The 18,839-nt window shown below is 31.7% G+C and overlaps 1 protein-coding gene across 3 annotated transcripts in view; it reads left to right on the top strand.

The window, feature by feature from the left end:
• The window catches only part of Tdc2 (Tyrosine decarboxylase 2), a 48,362-nt gene that overhangs the window by 15,738 nt on the left and 13,785 nt on the right, over positions 1-18,839 (top strand). For all 3 annotated transcript variants that reach the window (XM_072531370.1, XM_072531368.1, XM_072531369.1), the window contains exons 5-9: positions 37-273; positions 5,929-6,204; positions 6,649-6,912; positions 7,009-7,174; positions 17,197-17,267. In XM_072531370.1, coding sequence (XP_072387471.1) covers positions 37-273; positions 5,929-6,204; positions 6,649-6,912; positions 7,009-7,174; positions 17,197-17,267 — 1,014 coding nt within the window. The remainder of the gene's footprint in view (positions 1-36; positions 274-5,928; positions 6,205-6,648; positions 6,913-7,008; positions 7,175-17,196; positions 17,268-18,839) is intronic.

Genomic DNA, 18,839 nt, shown 5'->3' with positions numbered 1-18,839 from the left:
GTCTAGGTTATTCTAATTCTGATTTATTTATTTAAGACATCAGCCAGCGAATGCGTTCTGGTTTCAATGTTAGCGGCGCGAGCTCAAGCGATCAAAAGACTGAAGCAACAGCATCCTTTTGTTGAAGAAGGCTTACTTCTATCCAAACTCATGGCATACTGTTCCAGAGAAGCACATTCCTGCGTAGAAAAGGCTGCGATGATTTGTTTTGTGAAGTTGAGGATTTTAGAACCGGATGAGAAATCTTCGTTAAGAGGAAAAACTCTTTTGATGGTGAGAATAGACAGTTATAAAACTTGTTCTTTTTATGTTGTAATGTTTTTATGGGATTCTCATAATTAGTGAACACCAAGGTCGCAGAAAAAAGGGAAATATCAAGAAATACAGAACATGAAACAGAATACTGAGAGAAAGTTGTAGATAATACCAAGGTCATAGATGAAATCTCAAAAGAAATACGGAAATTGTAAGTGAACTGGAGAAAAATATCAAGAAAAATACAGAAGGATTAGAACAATACTGAGATCACAGAGAAATTGTGAAATCTTAAGGGTATAAGTAGTATAAAATATCAAGTTCACAGATAAATGAAGAAATTTCAAGAGGAATTCAAAACATTATCATCATCATCCTCATTTTGGCTTTACAACCGTACTTCGGTCCTTACATCGTCAAGAATTTCTCTGCAGTCATCTCTATCCATGGTCTTTCTCTGTCAAGCATGTATTCCCATATTTCTCATGTCTTCAACGATGGTATCAAGGAACCTTGTTCTGATTCTTCCTCTCTTCTCTGGCATATCAGTCTATCAAGGAGTGTTTTTCTAGCTGACTCATTTTGATCCATTTACATTAAATGCCTTTAGATTCACCTTAGTACTTTTCTCTTGAAATATCCCAACATGTTTTCATTATTTTCTTCATTTTAGGTCTCTGAACGATATGCTAGGACTGAGCATATACTCATTATCAAGGCCTTTCATTCCTTTAGAGTTCTCACATTTGCTTATTGCTGTCAATCACTCCGCATTCTTCTTGAGTTTGTTGTATGACTTGGCTTTCGTTACAATTTTCTTCCACTCATTTCGATATGTGCATAGTTTCCTCCAGTTTCTCACTTTCAGGATTTTAATACCTCTCATGACCTGGTCATCCCATCTCTCTCTGGGTCTTTCCCTTGGTCTTTCAGTTTCTGGCTTCCATCTGGTGACCTTCTTAATCAGTGAGTTGTTTTTTCGTCTCTCTTTCATCCCCCCCATTTCAATTTCTGCGCTTTAATAAATTTAACTATATTTTCCCCCTTCATTATGTCTTTTACTTTAAGGTTCGTTCTTTTTCTCATTTTCCAATTTCTTAATTTTCTTTATATTTATCTGTGAGGCACATTGTGGGCGTATATTAGAGAAATATAAAACATAAAAGAGAAATACAGGAGATGGTATAGAATACTGAGGTCACAGAGAAATACTGAAGGTTAAATTATATATCAAAGTCACAGAGAGATGGTGAAATCTCAATAGAAATACAGAATTTATAGAGAATATAACGGCGAAATTTCAAGAAAAATACTACAGTTAAAATTACATATCAAGGCCATAGAAATATGATAAAATCTCAACAGAAATAATACAGAAGATTTTCCACAGTACTATGTCACCGTATGGCACCATATGCAGAACGGATAGTACAAAAATAACAGGCTGGTTTCAGTGGTGGCAAATCGACAATTCATCAGATTGCAACCCTGAAAGTTTAACTTTTATTTGTTATGCGTAGAATTACTGTATCTTCATCATTTTTGACCATGATACTTCAAAAAAGGTCTCTGGGAAATTTTGCGAGTTTGTTCAGGACCACATTAGCCAACTTTGGGCAGAATAACAAATTCCTAAGTTAATTTTTACAATAGTTATAAATAAATAACGGTTTTGTCTTATTTTGCAGTTCTGAAGCAACAAATTAATTTTACAACTTTTAGAAACCGCCATTATACAGCTTTTCTTATGTTTTAAAAAATAAAATTTTGTAATTTTACCTCAAATATTAAACTTTTCACTGGTAAGCAAAAAATCAAAAAAATGGCATTTTTTTACACTAAATTGTTAATAATTAAAAAAAGACGCCGAAATTTATTCGGAAAATATAAAGGTTTTCTATATATAACCCTATAATAACTAAAAACATTGTTAGGTATCTGGATTAGTCACGGTCCCAAACACAATTTTTTTTTTCGTTTATTTCTCTGTAGTAATATGAGAGTAGATTTAACCAAAAGAATAATAAATGTGGAATGAATTGAATGCTTTTTCTATGATTCTTCGAGCAGCATTTGTTCTTATTCCACTATTGGAAGTTATTACTCCACTATTATATATTTTTAATCCTACATAATTATAATTTTCGGACATTTTTAGTGTATTCCTGCATGTACTGTATGTATTGTCTTTATTGTGCGAGCAAGTTTCCAGCTATGGATGTCACTTATTGCCAGAAATAGTTTCTAAATTAGTTTTGAGGTTCTTCTAAATTCCTTAATAAGTTTGAGTCTTTCGTGGTCCATCTTGTTTCAGTGGATACATCGTATTCCTTCTGTAATAATTTTCACTTTCGCGCTTTAACTCTGCATCACTCGCACTATGAGCATTTCTCTCACGATTCCGTTAAATATGCACATTCTACAAACGGTAAATCATTTGCGATGTTGTCCCCACTTCTAGCTGACTTTTGGAGTGTCTTCATCAATATGCCTAAGTGTGTGCAATGTTTAGTCTTAACTGGTAATAGATATCGTATACTTGTTAGTCCTCTGTAGTCTGCATACCTGTGTGAGAGTTTCTCTATTGTGCGAGCAAGTTTCCAGCTATGGATGTCACTTATTGCCAGAAATAGTTTCTAAATTAGTTTTAAGGTTCTTCTTAGATTCCTTAATAAGTTTGAGTCTTTCGTGGTCCATCTTGTTTCAGTGGATCCATCGTATTCCTTCTGTAATAATTTTCACTTTCGCCCTTTAACTCTGCATCACTCGCACTATGAGAATTTCTCTCACGCTTCCGTTAAATATGCACATTCTACAAACGGTAAATCATTTGCGATGTTGTCCCCACTTCTAGCTGACTTTTGGAGTGTCTTCATCAACATGCCTAAGTGTGTGCAATGTTTAGTCTTAACTGGTAATAGATATCGTATACTTGTTAGTCGTCTGCAGTCTGCATACCTGTGTGAGAGTTTCTCTCATCGAGCGAGTTCTTACGTTAATATATTGCTTGTAGCGTCAAAGAATATTCTGGTAAGTAAATGTAAGTTTTTTGATATACAGGATAATTTTAGATAGTGCACAATGAGTAGAAGACGAATGCTTGTAGACTTAGGGCAAATTCGATATGAAGATATTCAAAGAGAAGAGATGATGGCTAACATACCGTGGACTCGCCAAGAACAGGACCAAAATAAAAAAATGATGGAAGATGACGGACGAGTAGACATCGAAGATGACGATGCCAGTAAACACAGTGAACATAATACGGACTCCGAATAATACGATGAAGATGTTAAATTTGTCATAATGAAGTTGACGAGAATCATGTATATCGACATCATTTTACTGGTAAAGACAGAAAAGTTCACCGGATGGTTGATCTCCCACGACCAAATGAATGACCAAAATGACCAAAAAAAAAGTTGCCAAAATACAACTACTCCGAAAAGTTGCTCGGGATTATTTATTACAGAAGCAATGATAGAGAAAATCGTGTATTACACAAATATCTACATAGAAAAAATACGGCTCAAAATGTAAATATTAAGGAACCTTGGGAGAATTTGATATTTGCACCTGCTTGCTTTAGACTAACGATGTTACAAGAACGCTTTCACTTTTAAGAAAGGTACTAAGATTTGAAATGTCAATGACAGAAATATTGACAGAAATACTGATTGATATAATGACAGAAATACTGCTAGTAGAGAAATATTTGAACATTTCGTGTTCAGATGTCAACAAAATTACCAAGTTAAAGAGGATTGTACGGTAGATGAACTAACAAACCTGCCGTCGTATGTTTTATAATATAATTTGTGGAAATTTACATTATTTCTTAATATCTTATTTTTTAAATTAGTTTATCCAGCTTTTATGTGTAATTTTTGTTTGAATGATTTTAAAAACATCTTTTTTGCGTTTTTGCCAAATTATATTTGATAAATTTTCAATTTTGACACGATCAGATATAACGTTCCTCTTCCTACCACCACCATCACATTTTCTCACTTCGTTTTGCCGCGACCGGCAGCGTTTTCGGTCCTTATTGAATTTGGAAAATTAATTTTTGTCGTGTGCTCGATTATTGACACCGTCAACGGAATTGGGGCTTTTGTACAAACAAAAAAACGTTTGATTTTCGAATGGCATAGCGTCTCTGCACTCTTATCTTGTATCAGACGATTTCCTTAATAAAAATTTATTAAATGAAATAAAATAGGGCGAGAATAGAGAAATATTTCGATGCGACTAATATTTAGAGTGTATAATTACAATGTGAACTCGATAAGATATAACTTACACTATTTTATAAACTGATTTTCATAGCAAAGTAAAAGTAACGAAGAGTTTATTATTCTACTATTCTACTATTCTTCTCACCTTTGTCTTCGCCACCACTTCTGTGTTTCTATTGATATTGCACCAGTTCCCCATAATCTCAGTATTCTCTTCCATATTCTCAATTTCCCTTGATATTTCGCCATTTATCTGTGACTTTGATATTCAATTTAAACTTCTATGAATCTCTTAAGGTTTTGCCATTCATCTGTGAGCTCAGTATTTTCTTTCGTCTTTAAACTTAAACTTAAATTTAAATTTGGAATTAAATTTAGTTCCAGGTCTCCATTTTCCTTGAGATTTGATTAGTCCTCTGTGGCCTCGACATTCTCTTCTATCTTCTGTATTTCTCTTGAGATTTTACCACCTTGCAGTGAGCTTGATATTGCCTCCAACTTAGGTATTTTTAGTGCTCTATGAATATTTCCATGAATTCCAGTTCTCTATGAACTTAGCATTCTCCTCCATCTTCTGTATTTCATCATCATTATTTATTAAAGACACCAATATCCAATTTTTGGCGGAATAACAAATGCCCAGGTTGATTTTTTACAATAGTTATAAACAAATAATGTTTTTGCCTTATTTTGAAGTTTTTAAAGCAACAAATTAATTTCACAACTTTTATAACTCGCCATTTTATAGCTTTTTTAAGTTTTAAAAGATAAAGTTTTGTAATTTACCTCAAATATTAAGTTTTTATATATTAAGCAAAAAATCGAAAAAAAGTCATTTTTTACACTCAATTGTTAATAATTAAAAAAGACACCGAAATTTATGCCGAAAACATATAGGTTTTCTTTAAATAGGTCTATGATAACTAAAAAAAATTGTCAGATATCTGGATTAGTTACAGTCCCGAGAGAAATCTTATTTCCCTGGTATATATGGAGACAAAAGGTTTGGAAATTAAAACACGAATGCATAATACATGACTGGTAATGAAAATTGCCTTTTCTATGATTAGAAAAGAAAGAACTGTAACAAACAAAAACCACAAAAACAAAGAATATTTAAATCAAGACTAAACAAATACCAAATCATCAAAAAAAAAAGGACAAAATAATGCAAAATTATCTTGACAATAATCGTTTATGACTGAATGAGATTTGAGAGAGATAGAGAGAGAGAAAGAGAGTGACGAGAAGAGACCTTATTTACAAAACTATTATTTTGGCCATCATGTGGACTTTGATACTGTATTTTTTGTGAGAAAATCACTATGTATTTTATTATAGCGCAAATTTTTGTTGCGCAAGGTTATAAAGTCTCTTGATAAAATTACACTGAAATGGGAAAATCACTAGAAGTTACACAATACTTGTTTTACAGGCTATGGAAGAAGACGAGACCATGGGTCTCATTCCATTTTTCGTATCTACCACGTTGGGAACTACCTCCTGCTGCGCTTTCGACAACTTGGAAGAAATCGGTCAGGTATGCCAGAAGTTTCCTTGCGTTTGGTTGCATGTGGATGCAGCGTATGCAGGAAGTGCCATGATCTGTCCAGAGCTGAAGTATCTTCTTAAAGGCATCGAGTATGCAGACTCGTTTAACACAAACCCCAACAAGTGGCTGTTGACAAATTTTGATTGCTCTACCTATTGGGTAAGTGGTTTCCAATCTATCTTCTTTCAACTTTTAACACGAGTCCATCAAATAGTCAACCATTTGATGGACTTGTCACAACTGGTAACAGAACTGAACTGTTGTGCAGTTCAGTTTTGTTACACCATAATAGCGTTCTCTATGATATTTCTCTATGACTCGCTTAATCCAAATCTACAGTTAGAATCAAGTATCATTAAATTTCTAACCTCAAAAAACGTTAAAAAGTAAACATTTTCAAAAAATGCATAAAATCAAGCAAAGGTCTATATACGAATAAGGATTTTTGACGAATCTACAGGTTTTGTCAAATATTTCACCAGTAATTACGTAATGCCTGGTCTTCATTGAATATTAAAGATTTTTGCCTGTTTACTCATCAAAATCCATTAATTGACTCAAAAAAATGACCTCCATTTAATATATTTTTGAATTTCCCTTCAGGTTAGAGATAGAATTCGACTAACCTCTGCATTAGTAGTTGATCCTTTGTACCTCCAACATGGTTACTCGGATGCTACAATCGATTACAGACACTGGGGAGTTCCTCTGAGTAGACGGTTTAGGTCGTTGAAGATATGGTTCGTACTAAGGAGCTACGGCATTTCTGGACTGCAGAAGTACATAAGGAACCACATTACACTTGCACATAGATTCGAAGAGCATGTGGCGAAGGATAGAAGATTTGAAATATGTAACGAAGTCAAAGTAAGTGGCTTAATGTATTACAATTAGAAATACTCGTTTAATTTATTATTATATATTCAATTTTTACAAATAAATATACATTTTATATGATTTCAGTTAGGTCTCGTATGTTTTCGACTGAAAGGAAATGATAAATTGAATGAGAAGCTGTTGAGCAGCATCAACGCATCTGGAAAACTCCATATGGTTCCATCGAACGTCAACGATAAATACGTTATCAGGTTTTGTGTAGTAGCAGCTGATGCCGAAGAGGAGGATATAGGTAAAGTTGACACCAGAGATATATGGACCCATTCAAACCTAAATGTTTTAATGATAAGCGCGTGGAATTGGTCATTACTAGACTTCGGCAAATATGCATATTGCATATTTTGCATATTGTGCATATTTTATGCAAATATTTCATATTTTGGCATATTTGTATAAAAGTTTGCATAAAGTGCATAAAAGTTCAGATTTTTATACTGTATTTGAAAATTTTTAAACATACCAATTTATTTCAATTCTTGTATAAAATTTTGTAGTCATTTTAAGTGACAAGAAATGATCTAAGTACGTAATCTCTACAGGTACAAAACATTTACAATTTCAAAGAAGATCAATTTAAGTAGCCCTCAACATTCTTAGAAAGTCTCGGTCACTGAGACATTCAGTTATTGGATAATCGCTAAGGGTTCGCTCATTTGCATTTTATGATCTAATCCCCAAATCTATCTACAATTTATTGTATCTTAACAGCAGGTAAACGGCTAATAGTTTTGTTCCTAATTTAGGGATTTTCCAAAATCTCCCACTTTATTGAATTAGGTACCTAAACATTTCTAATTTGATGCTCAGATTTGTAAATCATTTTTGTTTTGATATTCAAAGCGTAAACACTCGTTGTGCGTAACAAAAAGGAAGATTGTGATTTTATAATGCCTAAAACAACCAGTGCTTCAACTTGGATTAAACCTTATAAAGAGCTGTCTATGGATATGGGAAAAATCTACTGTTCAGTCTGTGGCAAAATTGTAAGTATCTAATATTTTCTATTAAATATCTAATATTTCATACATACAGGGTGTTTCCAAATGACACTTACAACGTTTGACTGTAGATACTTCTCGAAAAATTGAACAAAACGATATAGTTAATGAGGGGTCAAACTTATTTACTTTTCGAGATACAGGGTGTTAAAATTAAAAAAAATTAAATCCTTTTAGTTAATAACAACAATAACTTTAAAACCAATAAACGTATTTACTTGAAATTTAGTACTCGTAGGTTGTTTTTAAATGAAAAATAGCTTCCTTTAGTGAGAAAAAATTGTCCATGGTACAATACAATGGTGTGTATTTAGAAAAATTTTTCACCTTTACTTTTTTTTATGAAGTCAGCTATTCTAAAACACAATTATTTTTATTGTAATTGAATTAACAAAAAAAAAACTTTTGTTGAATTTTAAAATAAGATATATGATGTACTAATGGTTAGTAACAAAAACTAATTTGTGGATTAATACTGCATTTAAAACACTTAGCGAGTGTTTTTTTTCCAAACCAGTTATTTGATTAACCAAAAACACCTTGTATATTTTTATATTTTAAAGGTTGGGTTAAAATAAAGGTTTTTATTTTTATTTATAGATAGCATGTGAGAAGAAATTTCAGATAGACCAACATGTGAGAACTGCTTCACACATTGCAAAAAAAGGAAAAATAGGAGGAAAACATCAAACTTCAATGGCTAAATGTTTCCAATCTACTTCAAAAAAATTAGATGAGCAAGAAACTTTTAATGAAGACTTGTGTCGCGTATTAGTGTCTGCAAACATACCGCTTTCAAAATTAGCAAATGTAAATTTTAGTTCGTTTCTAAAAAAATATTGCAAACTTAATGTTCCAAGTGATCGGTCTCTAAGAAGAAATAATGTGAACGGGCTATACTCGTCGGTGTTAATTAATATTAAGGAAGAAATTGCAGATAATTATTTTTACATATCTGTAGACGAAACCACTGATTCCTCAGGAAAGTATATTGCTCATTTATTGATTGGTGTTCTTAAAGAAGATACCTTACCAAAATCTCATCTTATTTCATGCCAGCAACTTGAGAAAACAAATGCTTTAACAATTTCGCGTTTTATACAAGAAACATTAGCAACTTTTTTCTTCCGACAACTATTCCTTCTAATAAATTACTGCTTATTTTATCGGATGCTGCTCCTTATATGGTGAAAGCAGGACAAAATTTAAAAATATTTTTCCCAGATTTAATACATGTTACTTGTGTAGCGCATGGATTAAACAGAGTTGCAGAGGAAATACGAAAAAAGTTTCCTCTTGTAAATACCATGATATCCAGTGTCAAAACAGTATTTCTTAAATCTCCTATAAGAATTCAACTTTATAAAGAAATGCTACCTAACATTCCTCTTTCACCACAACCTATTTTAACGCGATGGGGAACATGGTTGGAAGCAGCTAATTTTTATGCAGATCATTTTGTTAAAATAAAGAACATAATTGATACGTTAACAGATGAAAGTTCCCAATCTCTTTTGGATTCTAAACAAACTTTTCAGAGTAACTTGCTTCAACAAGAACTTTCATTTATAAAATCAAATTTTAGTTTTGTTCAAAAAACAATTACTCAGTTAGAATCACCAAAACTGTCATTGTTCGAAAGTACAGCATTAATAAAAGAATTTGCGTCATGTTGTCGGAACGTTAGAGGTAATATTGGAAAAGATATTTTAAAAAAATTTGAAGCTACTATGGAAAAAAATAAAGGTTACCATATTCTTTCTGAAGTAGTCAGTGTTCTAGCTGGAAATATTTCGGAAACAATTAATTTAGAACCAAATGTTTTGGTTAGTTTGAAAAATGCTCCCGTTACATCAGTTGATGTTGAACGAAGTTTTTCCATATATAAATATATGTACTCAGACAGAAGCCACAAGTTTTTGTTAGAAAATTTTGAACACCACTTGGTCATTTATTGTTACCATAATTCTAAATAAGTTTATTCATACTTAAAAATGATGTAGTTACTTAAAATAAATGTAAATCTTAATGAATAGTAGGAAATATTTAGTTATGTACACTTTTTTTTTAAATAAAATTGTTACTATTTTACGATTTTTTTATTTATTTGTATCCATATTTTGTAAAATATTTGCATATTTTCGGGTAAACACGTGCATATTTATGCGCATATTTTCTACATTTTTATTTGCATATTTGCCGAAGTCTAGTCATTACTTATCGAAAATGACTATTTTTATCAATTAATTGAAATCTTCAAATATACTAGCCTCACAGACCTTGACACTAAAAAATATGCTAAACAAATTGACCATCTTCTTTATTTTTTGATCTTTGATCATAATCATCATCATTGACGGTAATTCGGCGTTGTATCATATTCTGGGGTAGATTAGTCCTCTTTCTCGTTATATTAGTCTCGCCAATTTCGTTATCTGGTTGCGTTCCTTCCTATATCTGCATTGGGGATCTGCATCCAAGTTGGAGATACTATAAGAATTTACAATTGTTAATAGGCGATATTTTGTAGTAGAAATAAATTATTACAAATATCTTTTTAAATGGAACTATGCATAGAGATTAACCTAACATTTTTTTTTTATAATTAATATATTAAATTATTTCTAATCCTTTTACCCCGTGGCTGAGACGCCGATGGCCGTATTTGCAAATAATATATGCGCGGTTAGTCGGTGACCATTAGGAAAGTTTATTGAAAATTACCGAAATATTAAGGGGAACAATCTACCTACTTATTTAAAAACGACGGTTTACGTAATCCTCGGGTAATTCCTTCCAGCTCTAAGGCCGGGTTCCTTTATGATAAAGTTGTTAGATATCGTCGGGGCACGTAGAAATGTTTTTCTATAATAACCTAATGCAAGGGATTTTATATTTCATCACGTTCCTAGCTAGAAGGGTACCGTTAGTTTCGGTGATCATTAGAATCTTTTTACCTTCTTAGAAACCCATCTAGGCTGGCCTATCATTTTTGGGGGAGAGATACCCTCACCTTTTCTTGGGTAGTTTGGTAAAATTTTAGAGGAACCAAGTTACTTCCCGGTGGGCATTCGTCGAGTAAAGGTGCTTTGCTCATTATCGTCTCTGTGTCGCGTTATCTGTGCAATTTCTTTCTAAGTGTGTATACACTTCTATATTTGAGTTCTTTCAATCTAATACTATATTAGATTAAATTTAGTTATAGAGTACCTTTAATTTTAATTATCTTCAGTGCTTGATACAAGTAAAGTATTATAGTAAAGTAAATTAACTTCAGTGAAATAGTGCAGCATTCATCAAGAATTACTGTAAGTTACCATTATCTTAGTATCTCCACTTATCTGGGCGAATAATATGGTATTCTATCATATTGTTTTTCAATCATCTGGGCGAATCTAAGTTCATCCATGTCTTCACCTGTAGTTGAGAGTAACTACTGATTTTTATATTCAATATTTTCTTACGAACTTTCTTGGAACCTTGTCTCAGAACCAAAGTATCTTTCTTTATTTCTTTTCTTTTCTAAGGTTTCTTAATTTTCTCCTTAAACCCCAAAAAAATTAAGTGGCGCCCTGTTCTCTATCTTATCTTATCTTTGGTAATTTTACCCATCCATCTTTTTGTTTATTTCTGTATCTTTTCTAATATCTCTTATCCTATCTTTACTTATTTTGTCCGTTGGACCCATTCCCGGTTCCAAAAGCTAGTTTCGAACCCACGACTCGCTCTCCACCAACCATCTGGCTGCCGTCCGCAGTGTCTCCATTGGGGACCTTTCTAGCACCATCCAAAAAAGGTTTCCGAGGTTACAAACCTTTTTAAAAACAAAACCAAAGCAAAATAAGATCTAAATTTATGGTTGGGTATGTACCAAATGTCAAAATAATAAAGCTAACTGGCATATGTCAATAATAAATTTTAAACTTTGAGAGTAATTAATATGACAGCTTAGCCACTCCCTAACATTTATTATTTCACTTATATTACTTTCAACATGTCATGAAAGCAATTATTGATGAAAAATGTGTATTTTTACTTTAAAAGTTCAACAAAAAAGTTACTTGAATTTCACTAAATGTTATTTTTTTCCTTTAAAATTTCTGGGGTTGGAACTGGACTAAGATTTACTGCAACACAAACAAATGCATCTCCAAACTGCAAAGATAGTCTGAAATGACTTGGGACAAACAAAATGAGGTTGGAAGCTGGGCACTGGGACGCAAATTTTGAAACTTGGCTTCTTTAAAACTCAAACACAATGGAACCATGTGGGTATCCTTCAAAGTTGTTGGAAACGCCGTTATACAAATCCCTCAAATGACGGCACGAAACAAAACAGTGATTACTCTTGCAAAAACTGACACATTACATTCGAGTATAACTCACATTTTTACAACAAATTTGCCGGTTTCTCCAGACTACCCACTCCGCGTCTTGTCTCTTTGAAATCCAAACCCCACCTAACTTCACTTTCTGCACAATTAACTGCCACAATACTACACATTTTCCCATGAAAAAAGACGAAAAACGAAAATCCATTACGAATTAGACGAAAATTAAGACCAACACCGAAACCAACTGCCTTTGACAGCGACTCCACTGAGAGTGATGTAATTATCTTTAACATTCATTCGGCCAACTCGGTATAAACAAAGCACAACCCAAAATATTTCTGTTTATTTGACGCGCAAAATATCCTAAAGTGGCTCTCGATCAAAGAATATCGAAGAAATACGCATTTGTGATATATAAACAAACAATAAAATGTGTTTATTATCAACTCAACTCCAGCGATGCAAAACCATTAAAAATACTTTTTCGGTGTTTTAATACATAAGGTAAGGTGATTTAAAATGCTACAATATGTGATGAGTAGACTTCGGCAAATATGCAAATAAAAATGTAGAAAATATGCGCCTAAATATGCACGTGTTTACCCGAAAATATGCAAATATTTTACAAAATATGCATACAAATAAATAAAAAAATCGTAAAATAGTAACAATTTTATTTAAAAAAAAAGTGTACATAACTAAATATTTCCTACTATTCATTAAGATTTACATTTATTTTAAGTAACTATATCATTTTTAAGTATGAATAAACTTATTTAGAATTATGGTAACAATAAATGACCAAGTGGTGTTCAAAATTTTCTAACAAAAACTTGTGGCTTCTGTCTGAGTACATATATTTATATATGGAAAAACTTCGTTCAACATCAACTGATGTAACGGGAGCATTTTTCAAACTAACCAAAACATTTGGTTCTAAATTAATTGTTTCCGAAATATTTCCAGCTAGAACACTGACTACTTCAGAAAGAATATGGTAACCTTTATTTTTTTCCATAGTAGCTTCAAATTTTTTTAAAATATCTTTTCCAATATTACCTCTAACGTTCCGACAACATGACGCAAATTCTTTTATTAATGCTGTATTTTCGAACAATGACAGTTTTGGTGATTCTAACTGAGTAATTGTTTTTTGAACAAAACTAAAATTTGATTTTATAAATGAAAGTTCTTGTTGAAGCAAGTTACTCTGAAAAGTTTGTTTAGAATCCAAAAGAGATTGGGAACTTTCATCTGTTAACGTATCAATTATGTTCTTTATTTTAACAAAATGATCTGCATAAAAATTAGCTGCTTCTAACCATGTTCCCCATCGCGTTAAAATAGGTTGTGGTGGAAGAGGAATGTTAGGTAGCATTTCTTTATAAAGTTGAATTCTTATAGGAGATTTAAGAAATACTTTTCTGACACTGGATATCATGGTATTTACAAGAGGAAACTTTTTTCGTATTTCCTCTGCAACTCTGTTTAATCCATGCGCTACACAAGTAACATGTATTAAATCTGGGAAAAATATTTTTAAATTTTGTCCTGCTTTCACCATATAAGGAGCAGCATCCGATAAAATAAGCAGTCATTTATTAGAAGGAATAGTTGTCGGAAGAAAAAAAGTTGCTAATGTTTCTTGTATAAAACGCGAAATTGTTAAAGCATTTGTTTTCTCAAGTTGCTGGCATGAAATAAGATGAGATTTTGGTAAGGTATCTTCTTTAAGAACACCAATCAATAAATGAGCAATATACTTTCCTGAGGAATCAGTGGTTTCGTCTAAATAATTATCTGCAATTTCTCCCTTAATATTAATTAACACCGACGAGTATAGCCCGTTCACATTATTTCTTCTTAGAGACCGATCACTTGGAACATTAAGTTTGCAATATTTTTTTAGAAACGAACTAAAATTTACATTTGCTAATTTTGAAAGCGGTATGTTTGCAGACACTAATGCGCGACACAAGTCTTCATTAAAAGTTTCTTGCTCATCTAATTTTTTTGAAGTAGATTAGAAACATTTAGCCATTGAAGTTTGATGTTTTCCTCCTATTTTTCCTTTTTTTGCAATGTGTGAAGCAGTTCTCACATGTTGGTCTATCTGAAATTTCTTCTCACATGCTATCTATAAATAAAAATAAAAACCTTTATTTTAACCCAACCTTTAAAATATAAAAATATACAAGGTGTTTTTGGTTAATCAAATAACTGGTTTGGAAAAAAAAACACTCGCCAAGTGTTTTAAATGCAGTATTAATCCACAAATTAGTTTTTGTTACTAACCATTAGTACATCATATAACTTATTTTAAAATTCAACAAAAGTTTTTTTTTTGTTAATTCAATTACAATAAAAATAATTGTGTTTTAGAATAGCTGACTTCATAAAAAAAAGTAAAGGTGAAAAATTTTTCTAAATACACACCATTGTATTGTACCATGGACAATTTTTTCTCACTAAAGGAAGCTATTTTTCATTTAAAAACAACCTACGAGTACTAAATTTCAAGTAAATACGTTTATTGGTTTTAAAGTTATTGTTGTTATTAACTAAAAGAATTTAATTTTTTTTTAATTTTAACACCCTGTATCTCGAAAAGTAAATAAGTTTAACTCATTAACTCTATCGTTTTGTTCAATTTTTCGAGAAGTATCTACAGTCAAACGTTGTAAGTGTCATTTGGAAACACCCTGTATGTATGAAATATTAGATATTTAATAGAAAATATTAGATACTTACAATTTTGCCACAGACTGAACAGTAGATTTTTCCCATATCCATAGACAGCTCTTTATAAGGTTTAATCCAAGTTGAAGCACTGGTTGTTTTAGGCATTATAAAATCACAATCTTCCTTTTTGTTACGCACAAAGAGTGTTTACGCATTGAATATCAAAACAAAAATGATTAACAAATCTGAGCATCAAATTAGAAATGTTTAGGTACCTAATTCAATAAACTGGGAGATTTTGGAAAATCCCTACATTAGGAACAAAACTATTAGCCGTTTACCTGCTGTTAAGGTACAATAAATTGTAGATAGATTTGAGGATTAGATCATAAAATGCAAATGAACGAACCCTTAGCGATTATCCAATAACTGAATGCCTCAGTGACCGAGACTTTCTAAGAATGTTGAGGGCTACTTAAATTGATCTTCTTTGAAATTGTAAATGTTTTGTACCTGTAGAGATTACGTACTTAGATCATTTCTTGATTAAAATGACTACAAAAGTTTATACAAGAATTGAAATAAATTGGTATGTTTAAAAATTTTCAAATACAGTATAAAAATCTGAACTTTTATGCACTTTATGCAAACTTTTATACAAATATGCCAAAATATGAAATATTTGCATAAAATATGCACAATATGCAAAATATGCAATATGCATATTTGCCGAAGTCTAGTGATGAGTATCAATGCGATATTCCAGTGTTTTTTCCAAAATTTGTTTCAGGGTTGTAATCAGATGAATTGTCGATTTACGGCATCTGAAACCAGCCTGGTATTTTCCTACTATCCGTTCTGTATATGGTACCATACGGTGACATAGTACTGTGAAAAATATTTTTTACGCTGCATTTAGAAGCGGAGTTCCTCTGGGGTTAAAGCATTTAAAGATATCTCCTTTTTTGGTGTAAAGTGCAAAGTATTTCAATATTACAATCACTGGGGAGGGATTTCTGTGTCCATATTTCTTTTATAAGCTGCTAGATTCAAAATTATATATGATTTACACTTTTGTTCAATTGATACAAAACAATTTGTACTAGACAAATAATTTTTTTGGTACAGTATTTAAATTAAATAATTTCAGAAATATAAAAAGCTATATAAAAAAAACGGGTGTGGCAGTCCAGTGGGACTACCGGTGGAAGTTACACTTCTATACACGCATTCGCAGTTACAAATTTATTTGGGAGTACAAATCACAATCATTACATATGTAATGCTATAGGTAAGACATAGCAGAAAGAGAAACAGAATTAATAACAACTTACTAACAATTAATTAAAAATATATGACCTGTAATAGGAGTATAGTAAATGAAGGATTGAATCAATATTTTGATGAAAATGTATATTTTTATATTCATATATGTATGAAAGGAGTTGAATGCAAAAATTTTTTTACATATACTCTGCAGTAAAATTCATTGTTTATTTTGTTATTAATATAAAAATACAATACAATACACTGCAACATAATTTAATATAATAATGCAATACAAATTAAAATGCAATATTCCTAAGTATTTAAAAATGACAATAATGTACATAAAAAAATACACTACAATACAGGGCAACATAATTCAATATAATAATACAATACAAATTAAAATGCAATCTTCATAAGTATTTAAAAATGAAAATAATATACATAACTTTTCTACTTACGCATATGTTTAATTTACCATGTAATAATATTAATAAAAAAGTCCTCCCCCACTGCGAATCGAACGCCGGTCTCCCGCGTGACAGGCGGGGATACTGACTACTATACTACCGAGGATACGACACAAGCGTATTTCAAAATTGACAGTTCTGAGTCATACAGTGATTTATTGAGATTATTATTTTGAAATACAAAACATTAATATAATTATGAACATTTAATAAATAATACAAAACATATCACATAAATAATAATATTAATAAATATTTTATTATATATATAATATTATATGTATATACAAAAGGAACATTTTTATATTTGAGAGGGGAAGAGAGAGAGAGAAATCTTCTGTCTCTCTCTTACTCATTATCTTACATATGTAATGATTTCACAGATTCATTCCCATACAAATTTCCAACATGGAGCGCGCGTATAGCAGTATAACTTCAAAAAATATAATAAATTTTCTTGGAAAAGGTTATGTTGATTTCGTGCGTTTTCTATTTTTACAGATCATGCCTGGGAGGTCATAAAAGAATTCGCGGAAGAATTACTGGAGTCTCAATCGTCGGAAAAGGAAAGGGTAAGTGTATTATTTAATAGCGCAATTGTTTTATCGGGAGAATTCAACACAGTGGTTACTTTGCAGTCCAATTTAATTATTTATCTTCTTCTTTACGTGCCATAAAAGAGTTATTCGACGTTGTCACATGGAATGATGTCCCGCATTTGATATCTGAGTCCATTCACGAATGTTTTTAACCAAGAAACCTGATTACTCTCTACATCTCTAGGGCCTTCTATTTTACCCTTAAGGATCAGTTGTGGTATTCTATATGGATTTCCCCTCACTACATGTTCCAAATAAGACATTTTTTGTTGTTTAGCAGTCTTTAGCAATTCTTTATCTTTCTTGACCCTTCTAGTACTTCCTTATTAGTTATTCTTACTGTCCAAGGTATCTTCAGCATCCCTATATGAATCCACATTTAAAATGTTTCAAAATTCTTTTCATACTTGATACTTTTAGTGTCCACACTTCTGCTCCATACAAAAATACAGACCAAATATAGCAATTAACCATTCTTTGTCTTATTTTTAAACTTAAATGATTATTGCAATAAAATATCTTCATTTTTATAAAAGTAGTTCAAGCTATTCTTCGTTTTATTGCTCTGTCTGGATCTGGTTGGTCCTTTATGACAGATATGACTTACTTTACTAAAGACTAAAAATTTGGTTTTGTTTGAGTTTATTTTTTTAAAGCATGTTCTACCTCTGATTTCATAATTTCTGAACCGTTAGTACAATTTTGGTTTTTTTTTTCTTTTTTTTTCTTTTTTTTTTTCTTTTTTTTCTTTTTTTTTCTTAAAAAAAAAAGAAGAATTATTTGAAATGATGAAAGAACTGGACGTAGAAGCTGGAAAGAGAGGCCTTAATATGAATTACAGCAAGACCAAAATCAACAAATAAAGATGAAGACATCACAATGAGGATCGGACAAGATGAAATAGAACAAGTTCAGTATTATATATATCTGGGTCAAACTATAAAACTATATAAGGAAAACCAAACAGCAGAGATAAAAAGACGAGTTAGACTGGCATGGGCGGCATTTGGCAAACTAAGCTACATTCTTAAAAACAAAAGATATCCACAGCATCTTAAGACCAAAGTATACAATCAATGCGTACTCCCTGTTCTCACTTATGGTTCCCGAACGTGGACATTTACAAAAGCAAACATGGACAAAATCATAACAATCCAAAGAGCAATGGAAAGACAAATGTTTCACATAAGACTAATGGATAAAAAGAGAAAAGAGTGAATAAGAGAGAAAACAAAAGTAAGGGATGTTAGACAAGAAATTGCAAAATTGAAATGGAGATTTGCCGGACACAATATAAGACAAAAAAAAGACCGATGGAACAAAATTCTTATAAGTTGGAGACCGTGGGAATATAAACGAAGCAGAGGAAGGCCCAAAATGAGATGGGCAGATGATATCAAGAAGCATGTGGGCTCTAGGGGGATGACTGTAGCGACAGACAGAGAAGAATGGAAAAGGATTGGGGAGGCCTATGTCCAAAGATGAACCGAAGAAGGCTAATTAGATAGAATTCGATTTTGGTAAGATTCGGTAATATAATTTCTG

Source organism: Diabrotica undecimpunctata, chromosome 5, assembly GCF_040954645.1.
Source record: "Diabrotica undecimpunctata isolate CICGRU chromosome 5, icDiaUnde3, whole genome shotgun sequence".
Lineage (NCBI taxonomy): Eukaryota > Metazoa > Arthropoda > Insecta > Coleoptera > Chrysomelidae > Diabrotica > Diabrotica undecimpunctata.
This window is presented reverse-complemented; position numbering and strand designations above follow the sequence as displayed.